At 40.0% G+C, this 13,727-nt stretch overlaps 1 protein-coding gene across 1 annotated transcript in view; it reads right to left on the reverse strand.

Moving 5' to 3' along the window:
* LOC105450252 (pancreatic triacylglycerol lipase-like) overlaps positions 1 to 13,463 on the reverse strand; it is a 43,555-nt gene extending 30,092 nt beyond the window's left edge. The window contains exon 1 of the mRNA XM_011690001.1: positions 13,169 to 13,463. Within this exon, the coding sequence (XP_011688303.1) occupies positions 13,169 to 13,170 (2 nt within the window). The 5' untranslated portion in view covers positions 13,171 to 13,463. The remainder of the gene's footprint in view (positions 1 to 13,168) is intronic.
* Between the last annotated feature and the right edge of the window lie 264 nt (positions 13,464 to 13,727).

The following is a 13,727-nucleotide window of genomic DNA, read 5'->3' on the forward strand; positions in this document are numbered from 1 at the left end:
ATAATATCTAATAGATTTTAGATGAACAGTTCACTTTATTGGAACAGGAATACTCTTTCTGTAAAAGTTTTCACTTAAAATATGGGATTAGAGGAAATTTCACTTTATAACTAGAATATTTTTTTTGGGGTGTTGTAAATCACAGTTGTAAGCTGCTGCTACTAGTTGTAAATTGTGTTGTGAAAGATGGTTCAACTTTATTTTTCACGACTACGACTGCGTAAAACGTAAGCGTCAATCAATGAGAGGGCTGACACGTGCGTTGACACGTGATCGCGTCATCATAATGCTTGTCTCGATACCGGATGCAAATGCATGGAAATAAACGATCTGATTGTTCTCAAGCCTTTTATTGTGTTTTATAGTAGGAATTAATATTATGGATAATATTATGGAATATAAAGAGAGCAATGCTCAGTTTGAAGACGCAGGTTCGTTGAATTTATCTATAGAGATCGAGTTGTAATCAAGTTACGACGTATCTTTAATCGATTGTAGATTAAATTATTGTACAACATTTACTGCTACTACAACTTCCACAACTCTACGCCTACGTTTACGCAATTGTAGACCGGGCTTAAGAGCGTGTCAGTTCCGATGACCGAATGGCTCAGCTATAATAAAGGCTATCAGAGGAGTTGACGTTTACAGAAAATTGAAATCGCGCTCTTCTGAATGGCTAATAAAAGCTCAGCTGTAAATTCATGTATTTGAAATTAAACACAAACATGTTCGCGTGAATATACGTAATATTAACAGACAAACGGAGTTCTGGCGTAATATGTTGTATAATAAGATATTGGTCTTTTAGCTGCAGTTCTTCTAAATTTAATCACAGGGAATAAACAAAATAATGTGAACATTACAAAACGAACTACTTGTTTCATCAATAATATAGATTGGCATACCATTTGTTTTTAATACAAATTCTATCTGACAGAATATTTAGTACTTGAATTGTTAGTGCAATATTATACTATTCAGCGGAACATCTTTCAGTTACTTAAGAGATATTGTAGGAGAAAATCTGCTTCTCACTCTCTGCTCTTCAAAACTGCTCACAGTAATGCGATGATGTTTAAATTACGCGATTGCGCTGGCTAGGAAAAATATTAAAGTTTTGAAAAGAATAATTTTGGAAAATGAAATGAGAACCACAATTTCCTGCTCCATTATTATTTATACACGAAAAAATATGAGGTTGTATATAATATTAATAGCATTAGCCGACAGCATCTAATTTAAAAATAATCTTATATATTCAATATCAGAAAAATAATGAAACAAACGACACTTTATTTTAACAACAGCGTGACATATTTGTGTAAGGAAAATTGTTCCGCCGTTTTTACTCTGATTTCGTCCAAATCTCTATAACTTCCGTCTCATCCTGATTCAAAATAAATTCTTTTAAGGTGTCAATTACATGCCCTCGCTGTTTGACATCAAGCTAAGAGTCTTTCCTGTCGTCCTGTTAACGGTATCGTTTAACGCAAATTCGATTTCGCCTAAAAACTTATGCCAATCTTTTCCCTAAAATGTGTGTAAAATTTACCTAACGTATATAAGGGAGCCAAAAACGCGATTATATCGCTCCACCTGTCCGTTTGCTTGAGGCGACTTTTACGTGCTTAATATTCATTTCTGACATAAAATCCTTGAACTCTGCTAAGGTAAAAGCTCGTACTTCTGTCTGAAATTAAAATCTTGAGTCGACTTTAATTTCGAAAGTAATCCTTGAATTGAAACATCCGATTGTCTCACGCGTAGCCGTCGATTTGATCGCATACAGCTTTACATGCTTGGTGAACACTGAACACGTCTACAATATGTGTTTTTCGTCATGTCTGTACGATTAACTGGTCCAAAATGATCTGTGTGTACCTCGAACGGTATATACGTTTTCCTTTGGGATGCTGTGGATAAGTCCTTCGATTTTACCTGAAGATTTCAAAAAGGAAATACACTTGATGCAATTCTGAATATGCGTACGAATCTTAGCTTTCATCTCTGGAAACCAACAGCTATCCTGTAATATCGCGTGAGTTTTATCGTCGCCAGGGCGATCAAATTCGTTATGGTTATACTTATGCAATAATTCCTGTTCCGTCGAATACGAACGTAAATAAATTCGGAACTTAAGTACTTAATACTCGGCACGCGTTAGCTTTACCGGCACGTAAATTTCTTATCCCACTTCTGATGATTGTAGGAAAAGGAACAACTTAAAGAACGTAAGATTGCACACACACACACACGCGCACGCACACGCACGCACACATGTACACACACACACACACACACACACACACACACACACACACACACACACACACACACACACACACACACCGACGTAATGCGTCGAAAGTCTCTTTAATTTTTCAAGGCGTCTCGACGGGCTGAAGACCCAAAACTCTCTGCTGGGCCGTACTGACTGTACAATTTTCCAATTTTCCGAATCGCGCGCCCGAATTTTCTCGCTCGCCCCGGCATCGACGCTCGATGATCGTTCGCATCGCAGCGTGATTCTTTATACGCGTCTCCGTTTACATTTTTTTTATTTCGCATTGCAAACATTCTCGATTTTTTGACTGCATTTGTTTTATTAATACAATATTTTTTCCACACTTAATGAGCAATTATTGAAAGATGTTCCGCTAAAAGAATAGTCCACTATTCAATTAGAATGACTAATTAAGCATTTTACTTTAACAAGCATATAGAATTACAACCACTAATAAAACAAGTAGTGTACCTATAATATTTCCCAGATGTTCATATTATTTTGTCAGCTTCTTTAATATCACATCGCGGAAGACGTTTGCGTTTCGTCGATTTTATTTTTAACGATAGATTGTATAGATCGGCGTCGGCATTTGCGAGGAAAAGTCTCTCGCGGTACAATTACAGGTCTAATTAAAATTGAATCGAAATTCGGTATTACAATTGGAAATTGAAGCCGACGGAACTCCCGGGAGTTTTCACGGCAGGAGTTAGCACGAAACCATCGCAGGTTTCACGCGAGGAATTCGCTTGCATTATGCCGCTCTAATTAGATAATCGTCGTGTTCCCTACTTAAGTTACGAACACAAAAGCGGCCGATGCTTCGCCTCGCACGGTTTTACACACGGCGCGAAGGAAAGACCGAAGGAAAGACCGTGTCCGCGGGAAAGACCGACGCTCTTTTTGCAGATGGATTTAGCGCGTTGTTTCTCACTCGCGCGCGTAATTGGTTCTACAAGCGATTCCAGAATAATTCCAGAATGCTGGATCTCCGATCGACGTGAAACACGAATTCGCGCGCCGAATTCTTTCGGTGTCGGCATGTGGGCCTTGGGTTTTATCGAGAGCACTCTTTTGTTTCTGGCCGTAAGGCTAAGGGGCTGTCTACAATAAGCCATTAGTCATAAAGCAAAAGTCAGAACTAGTTATAAGCCAGTTAGTAGTATGTTATAAGATGATTATAAGCCAGTAGTCAGTGACTAAGTGGAGATGGTCAAATTCCATCTCTTCCGATTAGAACTTAAAATTACATTATGACTAATCAATCAAAAAGGAAATGTATCTGCCATTTTTATGAGACTGAACTAACTTCATATAACCTGAAAATGAAAATTATATAATGAAAATTATCGTGTCATCGAGAGGATTCGCGCGCGAGCCAGTCCACTGAGAAGGACGTCCGGGGCCCGAGTGATTCATTGTCAGTATTTTAAAAATCAAATGAAACCATATACCATGATTGCATTAGTAGTATAACCAATAACAAATCTTCCTCTTCCGTTCTTTTATATTTTTCAAGAACAAATGCAAATCTATGAAAATAAACAAATATTTATGAATAAAGATAAGATCGTAGTGAAAAATCACAGTAAGAAATACATTAATTAATAGGTAGGTATATGTATACCTAAATAATCAGATTGAAATATACTTTAAACTGAACAAACTTATCTATTAAAAGGACGAAAGCAATAAACATCTCATAATATGTACAAGCAATATAAACATGCAAACATAGTCTTGTCGTTTGTCTTGAGAACTGCCATCTTCCTAATTGGCTGAAATGTTATGATACAACGATCTAATATGACTTATTGTGGATGCAAATTTCCTAACATTTGTGACTTATAATTCTGACTTACCACTAGTATGATATGAGTAGTGACTAACGGCTTATTGTAGAAAGTCCCTAAGAGATTTGGATTTGTGAATTTCGTCAAAACTCCATTAAAACCAATTAAAACCAATGATCTTAAATAATGGAAATATCATAATTTGAAAAAATGTTGATATTTTATTTGATATTTTATTGGATCCATTATTTCGTGTAATAAGTCTATCGACTGACATTTTGGAATATTAATGTTTACCGCGATATCCAGTTAAACGGTATACAATATACATTTACTGCAGAATTTTTGCATATTGGAAAACATTTAATCAGAAATAAAAGAATTAAGTCGCGAAAGGATGCTGACTCAGCGAACTTAATAAATATTGAATATGCATTTTTACGAACCAAGACCGCCTTCCGCTTTTCACGTGGAATTTTCTCTCGCAATTAAGCGCATTCGTCGCAGACGAGCTCTCGTCAGACTAATTACTCCTCGGTACGAGGGGGAGCCATCGAACGCGTGGAGCCGCGATTTCCTCTCCGGCGGTCTTTCAATCTCCTCGATAAATCAACGCGCCGCGAGCGCGTACCGTTCGGTTTCACCTGCGACCCGCCGCCGCGGCGGAAATTCAATGTCGTGACATTTGCGGCGCGCGGTGTACTATAAGGTGACAGTACACATGTCGCGGAATGGAGCTCCGTCCCCCAGTTTACGTTTCAGTTCGCCGGAAGCGATGTGCGGTTTCTGCGGTACACATCCCGTGTATATGGCGAATCCGCCGGGCGTTTAAGGTAATTACCGCTGAGGCAATTAGCGGGAGATGAGGCACGACAAAGCCACCAGCCCCATTGACTGCCGCGCGCGCTTCGAAGCGCGCTCAGCTAATTTCGCTCATCCGAAGCCGCAGTGAATTATCGCACCGATTAATTAACACGTAGTTAGCACGTCGGAATCGCGCTTCGCGAAATGTGCAATGATCGCCGACGGGATCGCTAGTCGAGAGATCGCGCCTTCCCTTCGACATTACACTGAGGAAAAAAAATTTATTGAAAAACGGCAAAATTTGTTTCATCTTACCAAAATATTTAGTCCGATACGATCAACTAAACGTTACTACGATGGCACAAAATAATTTATTACTATTATAAGCAAAATATACTATTTTTTTAACTAAACTATTTTGTTTCAACAAAAATTTATCGTATTTAACTCAACCGTTCGATTAAAAATACTATTTATTATCCCCATCAGCATCGTTTAGTCAGTTTAATATTTAAAATTTTTGAACAAATATATTAATTGGATAACTAAATAGCATGCAAACACAAATAAATACTAGTATTTCGAACAAAATAATTTAATTGAGTTGGTTTAGTTAATTCTTAATTTAAAAATTTTGATGGTTGACATGAATAAACTATACTTTTCTTTGTGCAACTAAAGAATTGTTGAATCAACCATTGGATCAAACAACTATACAAATTTAGTTTGTACAATCAATTTTATTCTCAGTGTATACAGTCAAACCTCGATAACTCGAATCTCAAAGGAACGGAAAAACCCTTCGAGTTAGTTAGAGTTTTCGACTTATCGAAATCGAGTAAAAGAGGGTAAACGTATGAAAATTCGAGGCTTACGGAGGTTTTATATAGAAGATACGAGAGTTTATAATTTTCCGATTATAATAGCTTTTACGAAACAGTTTTACAAGAACAGTTTTACTGAATCCAGATCTGAAAATAATTTTTGTTCAATAATCAAAATAATTTTGTGCGAAAATCAAAATGATTGCTCTAGAATATCAAAATGTTTTATAGCAATGTTTAACAGTTTTAACATTCCAACAAATTATTTTAATAATTTAATAAAAAATTATTTTCAGATCTGTATTTAGCAAAATTTTTAGATTTTTCAACAAAATCGTTCTTTCCGTGTAGAGGAAAAAAAATATTTAACAGTAAGTTATTTATTACACACGTTTAATAAATGTAATCATCAAACAAAATACCAAGCTATTACTCATGGTTACACATACAGCTACAACTTCAAATTATAGAGCTATAGCGACAATGGAAATTCGACTTATACGAGTAAACTTCGACTTGTAGAGGTTTGACTACTTTAAATTCGAGTTGCAGAGGTAAAATAATATCTAAATATCTGACTAACAATTCGAGTTAAAAAAGATTTCAATTTATAGAGGTTTTGCGCAGTGGAGCGGAAGGGAATAAATAAATTTTTCGTCTTACAGAGGTTTTCGAGTTGTAGAGGTTCGCGAGTTATCGAGGTTCGACTGTAATATCGAGTAACGAATCGACACGACGCGACGCCTCCAAATCCTCGCGGCTGGCGCGCTGCACAATTCCGCTCTTAACGAGGCGCGAGAACGAACGCGGAAGCGGCCGCTGCGCGCATCACAGACGTGAGAGACGCGGGTCTGGGCAACGGGAATGCAGATGCACCGGCGATCGCGGACAACGGGCGATCGCGAAAGTTGCAGCGCCGGCCGTGCCGAGTTTCTACACGTAATGACTCGCGCGCGCCATGTGCTCGCGCGCGAGCCGCGCGATTTTTTTCTTTTCGTTTTCTTTTTTTTCCTTCCACTCAACATTTCTCCACCTCTCTCGCACCGACGACGATTCTCGCGCGCGCCGTTACGTGAATTGCCCGGCGCGATCACGATTCAGCGCTCCAATGTCGCGCGCACGTGTTCCGCTTTTCTTCTCTGTTCACAAGTGTTCACCGGTTAACAGCGGCGAGATCGGCGCCGAGCGTGGGACGATCGAGAGGGAGAGAGAGAGACAGACGGAGAAAAAGGCGAAGTAACGCCGCGCCGGGAGAAGACCGCGTCGATCGGTCGTGAGAAGTAAATAACCGCGGTTGTTAAGATTGTCGCGATTAGGGAACCGATGTGACGATGTGGAAGGAGGCGTTAGACCAGATCGGTAGAGAGAGAAAGAGAGAGAGAGAGAGAGAGAGAGAGAGAGAGAGAGAGAGAGAGAGACAGCGCGAGGAAGTACATTTTGTTTTTCAGGCATTGCCCCCGCATCCAAACAGAACAACAGGTCAATTGACGACAACGTCGTGACATTAACGAATCGTGACTGATCGAAAAGTGACTTTTAATAGTCATTTTGCTGCAGCCGTTTTCGACGTCACAATTGACTTCTTGCTCCGGTTGGATGAGAATTTCGACACTCTACTTAATGTTGTATTAATTTATCTGAACGAAACTCTTAAAGCAGTTGCGAAATTCGACTCTTATACGAGACGCGTTTCGTCTCGTGTCTCCCGGGTCTTTCCTTCCACCCCGCGGACAACCAACGGAAAAACACACCGGGCCCCGAGAGTTTGTTTGCGACTCCGATCCGCGCGCGGCAGGCAATCCTTTTCCGGCTGCAATTTCCCAGCCGGGTCCGGCAATACGTGCGCGAGAGCGATAATTTATAACGGCGCGCACCACGTTTCCGCACCTGCAGGCTCGCCGAGTCAGCCGAGAGCCACCGCGCCGAGAGATATACGCCACGTCGAGATACGCCGTTTTCACGGTTTTCGAGCGGCCGTTCGTGCCGACCGACACGCGATCCGCGCATTTGCGCGATTAACGGACGGAGTTAACGGGGGACCGCGCACGCTGCGTCTCGCGGAAGTGTATATATAGGTACCGGGCACGCCGCCGCGCCGCGGAAACGCATCCGCCGCCCGTACGTGCATGTACATACAATCTCGTATGCAACGTTTTCTCGTTTACCGATCGTTACGTAAAAACACGAGTGCCCTTTTGCGAGTCGCGGACGCGACGACAGAGATCGCGGCCGCGGGGGGGAGGGGGGGGGGGACCAGTCGAAAGATCGACGCTTGCGACATTCGTTATGCAACACGCGGCACTTGTACCGCGCCGCTGGCTGGCTCTTTTACTCGCGGCGCGTTTCTCGCAATAAGCTGGAAAATCGCGCGTGGCGAAAACCGTGGTCTTAAAGTCTTTCCTTTTTTTTTTGCAGTCGAAGAGGCGAGACACGGCGATATTCACTGAGGGAGAATATGGTGTATCTACGTCGACCAGCCCCGCGTTCTGAATCTATGTCGCTCGGCCTCCTCCCCCCCCCCCCCCGCCCCTCGCGTGACACGTCGGAATTATCCGTTTAAGTTCCGCGATTATAATAGCGAAATAGCTCCGGATATAATCGGCGAAATTGCCGTCAGTCATTCCGCGATGAGCTGACGAGGTCGCACCGCGTGCACGTTTGGTGCCTATAAAGTCGCTAAATTTATAAAGTACTCGTACCGCAATCATCCGCCATCATTTTGGCTCCAAACGCAATCATTCAAAACATATACATAGTATTATGTGTATGGATCTATTTTGTAAATAAGAAGGAAAATCGTAAATTATATTAATTAATATTTTTATTTAGAATGTTTGGTCTTGTTTATATATAATTTAACTACCCTAAATCATATGTAAACGCCATTTTGGCTCCAAATCGAGTCTTATGGATTGCGATACTTCATAATCTAGGGACTTTATCGATGCCCATGAAACAATTTCCACCTGAAAAAGCCGACATTCGCGCGCGATCAGTTTATCAAAAATACAACGAAAGAATATAATTTCCTTAAACGATCGAGGTCTCGCGCACTCGCGAAGCGTGCATCACGCGGCTGCATTCGCCAGCGGCGCCGACTTCCGTCTTCGTGCCGCTGCATCCGCGGTATTTCGTGAAAAACCTCTTCTTATTTCGCAATTATAACAATTAATAGGAAATAAACTTATTCAGAGCTGGATCTTAGCGTTTCAATAATACACGTGAATCTACATACATTTTCGAGCTCTGCGCGAAAAGAGCGGTTTTGCTGAAGCATTTTTAAGAATTTAGCTAGATATACCGATTTGAAAATAATTTTATTGGCCTATCAAATTAATTACGTGGCTCAAACTGGTTGCTAAAATGTCAAAAATGTTTACGGTACAACTCATCATGCTTGAGAGTCCCAGATAATTATTTTGATAGGCCAACAAAATTATCATTTATTTCAGATCTATATCTAGCTAAATTTTTTAGAATTTTTAATAGCAAAACCATTCTTTTTTTCGTGTGCAAATTGCGCGCCAAGTATTTTCAGTCTTGAAATGCAGTCTTGAACTGGCATAGTATAATATCAAAGGTTAAATTAATAATCAATTTATCGATACTGGTGCTAATAAGCATCTTTTTTAAAAGACTAAAACTGTAAAGAATTTATTGCAAAAAATGTCACTTCAGCCATGATTTCAATTTAGACCTTTCTGTTCTTTTATTTTTTTTAAAAGATCTACGTCACAAGATATGCAAATCTGTAGGAGCAAGGAAAATGTTAAAAATCCTGCTTCTCGCTTTAATCAAGATCGTCGTTGCGAGGCATCAGGCAGTTCCATGTACGTCGTTAAATAAATCTTCAAGCGTCGCTTTAGACTATTTTTGTCGTTCCGTCTATTTTGCCGTCTCGATGCCTTGGACCTTGGTCAAACGTGTCTCGAAGCACAAATATCTTTAAATAAAAGATCTTTAAGTTTTCCGGGACTTTCATCTCGCTGCCAGCAACGGCCGGACGGGATCGATCTATGCAAGCTCGTTGACGGGGCAAATATTTAACGGTGGTTAATCATATACCGTGTACGCTGTAATTATTTCGCGAGACACGACGCTGTTGCCTTGAATACGAAAGAAGGAAAAAAAGCGAAAGTGATAAATACGGTTCCTGCGGACAGTATGATTAGAAAAAAAAAGAGATAAAAATTTCATGTTGACGAAAAAAAACTGAAAATTATATGAATAAAAAATATCAATTTTTTTATTTAATTCTAAAAACAGAAAAATGGAAATGATAAACACGTTGCGGACCATATGATTAGACTAAAGAAAAATTACTAGAAAAGAACCTAGAAATTTTGAGCAATAAACAATCAGTTTTTTACCTGACTCTAACAGTTTTTCACTCGGATATGCCTTTTCTTTTGACATTTGACAGTATTATCGCTCTAGAATTTAAGTTTTATATTCATTCAAAAGATTTCTGTAAATTATTCTGTACATTCAAAATGTGGTGCAATGATTTACAATAAGTGACAGTGGCCATGGACGTATTGCTTAGATCATTGTCGGTAGCAAGTAGGAATTCAAAGCTCGTGTTGGTTGAATTTAATTGTTCATGTTTCCACCTCGAGAGATATTTAAAATTATAAAGACAAAAGATATTATACAATACCGAAATAACGTAAACTTTATAAAATTAAGCGTTTTAACGCTGAATCAAGAAACATGAATACTATATCAAGAAACGTTAATTCTCTTATCTCTTTTTCAGGATTGCAGTAAAAATTTTTTTTATTTTTTTACTATAAAGACCGGTTTTTTACTCAAGTTTTTACTCCGAAGTAAAAAAAAACTCGTTTTTTCTTCACCTAAAAAACAGCTTGAGCTAATCGACAGTACACGCAAGATCGGCGATCCGGATTTCCGCACGCACCTCAAACTTCCTTATATAAAAAAAGTTTTACTGAAGTATCTAAAAGGCTACACGCAGAAAAAAGATTAGCCAATGAAGCTAACTAAAATATAGCTATGGCAGCTAAGATGTCGTTAAAATATAGGGTCAGCTAATGTCGTTTACCAAAGTTCAATTTATTAGTTATTAAAATGTAGGTGCTACAGCAAAAAATATTTGCTGCTAAAATCAAATGATATTTAGCAGAATCTATTATGCTATTTTATCTTCGCAATAGAGTAATAATATTTGCAGTATATAGCTTATATACTGGAAAATATAAATACTAAACGCACTGTAGATGTGCATATGGCAGTGCCACACTTCAGAAACAATTACAAATCAAATTTTCGCGCGTAGCTATAAACTTAGCTCTGTGTGCTAAATGTGCGCATGATAAGACATTTAGGTACGCATGCCATCTTTTTAGCTGCCTGTACTAATATATACTTTTAATTTCAGTTAATAAATTTTTTTGTCACAGTGAATGTTTTTTTTTCTGTAATAGCCAAAACTTAGCAATGACCCCCCCCCCCTAAGACAATTAGCTCTTATAGCTAACAATAAGTTTGATTCAGCTATTGAAATTTCGTTACTATTACTAAGTCATTTTTTTGCGCGGAAAGAATTTGTTGAAGTATATAAAAATTCAACCAGATACGGATCTGAAAATAATTACGTTGGATCATGAAAATAATTATATAATTATGTAAGACTGAAGTGTGATGATAAATTGCAAAAAGTTTCCATGTTCTAGCTATCCAGATCAGATACAGATCTAAATAATTATGTCGGACTATCTGAATAATTCTATCACTCAAAGCCGATAGCTAGAACATGGAAACTTTTTGCAATTTATCATCACACTTCAGTCTTACATAATTATAATTATTTTCACGATCCAACGTAATTATTTTCAGATCCGTATCTGGCCGAATTTTTATATACTTCAACAAAGTCGTTCTTTCCGCGTATAGGAATCGTGGAGCTCGGCTCGGCATCGCCGCAACCAATTCACGCGGACGGCGACGTGCAGTCTCTCTCTCTCTTTCTCTCTCTCTTTTACTCGCTCGAGAGACTCGGCTAGATCGGTCCGGTATGATCCCGCAGTGGAAGGTCTGCGTGCACGCCTACGTAGACGTGGGCTTGTCTCCCGGAGAAAGTTCGCGTTACTCGCCTATATCTAACTCCATTCGTACAGCTGCCGTTCTTTCCCCTCGTGCGCGCGTGCACGTATCCGAAATCGTCGGAGTTATATATCGCCAGAATGCTCTCCGTACGATCGCGCGGTGAAACACTTGAAGTTCAGCTCTATAAATTCCGTAAACCAGTTTACAAAATGTTACGAAACGCATTCTGTGTCCCAGCAAGCTGACATCATTTTTTTTTTATGTCAAAGTATCTTCGAAGATGAGATCATCTTAATATCATTTTGACGTCAAAATGACGACAAATAACGTCAATTTGCTACTTAGAGTGTTCATGCGAATGGTAAGCAGATGCAGGATGAAAGGCACTTCTATGCCGAAGGCAGGAAATGAATTGTTAAATTCTATTTAGAAGAAAGGCGTTTTAACGTTCTGCATCGCAAAAACGAGCTTTTTTACAGCACCTGCAGGACAATAAGAAAATAATTTTTTCCGAGTATCGCCGACACACCGTCGATAAATAAATCGTATTGCAGCACTGTTTAAAAAGCGACGCGATCGGACACGCGTCGTGATTTCCAACACGTGCTTTGAATCGGAATCGTCTTAAGAGCGACGCACTCATGCATCGCGTAAACGGTGTTTTCCAACGCGACATGAGTGGTTAAGCGTCTAAGAAAGTGAGCTGTGACAAATGCGGGAAAACGATAGTGATATTAGGAATTAAGACGATATTTTATTTATACATCTAAATTAATCCGAACGCAGTCAGGATTCACGTGCGCGTCGAGTGTAAAGTGACTCATGTAATTATTATTACGCGACACCGTTTTGCCAAGGTCGTAATAGTAATATGACTGCAGCGCTTACGTTAAAATATTTTGTAAACAACTGGAAAGAATCTTTGCAGTCTTGTATTTCAATGAAAAAAATTTAATTCTCTGAGAAATTTAATATTCCTTCTCGGAAAAAAAAATTATTTTTGAGTCCTTCCCTGCAAACACAAATTATAACTGCAATGTTGCAGCAGCATTCCAGCTATATTACAGAAATATTACATTGTTGCTGCAATATTGTAGTTATAAGTCTGTATTTGCTGAGTTACTTCGATTGTTACGAAATTTATTTCGTATTTTCGATAAACTAACTATTTTCGATTGTTACGCAAAGAAATAGATAACGTTTATCGAGCGTACTGAAACTTACTATAGGCTCGTAGTCGTAAAGACATTTTTCAATCGTGTATAACGCTAATGATGCACCGTTTATCGCTCGACTTCGCACTTCCGAGCTAAGCGTTTCTTTTCCGTCGCGCATATTCGATTTTTTTTTTTTTAATTTGAACGTCGATATACAATTCACGATCAACTCACATTTTCGCAATCGTTCTCTCATGTCACGCGTCGTCCATCCCGTCGTCTATCGGTCCATCGCGGAATTAGTTTCCCACGCAGCCGTCGTTCAGATCGTCGCCGTGTATCCACGTGGTCTCTCTCTTTTCGTGAGCCGCGTGTCCGAGCCACTTCGCATCACCCTCCCGGCGTTATCAATCCGCTCCGAGACTCGACTGTGTACGACGTGTGTTTTTTCGTCGTACGGTGTCTCGGTGCCGACGGTCAATGTGGAAATCTGGCTGCCTCCGTTACCTCGTTACGTTAAAAAGAGGGAACCACACTGTGGCGAGGGGGGGAAAAACGTGTGTACGAGCCGCCACCGCCACCGCCACCACCGCCGTCGCCGTCGCCGTTCGTTTCGTGACGGCGCACTCGTGACGTGAGGAACGGGAAACGTTGCGCGCGGTGAGAGGGCCGGCGCTCGACTGCTCGAATGCACACCGCGGCGGATTCGCAACCTGCTCCGGAATACCTCTGCTGCCTGCCCACCATCGGGCATAGAGCGGCCAGGTGTCGAGGTTCATTCGGGGGTACGTGA

This window comes from Wasmannia auropunctata, unplaced genomic scaffold, assembly GCF_000956235.1.
Source record: "Wasmannia auropunctata unplaced genomic scaffold, wasmannia.A_1.0 LD336064.1, whole genome shotgun sequence".
NCBI lineage: Eukaryota > Metazoa > Arthropoda > Insecta > Hymenoptera > Formicidae > Wasmannia > Wasmannia auropunctata.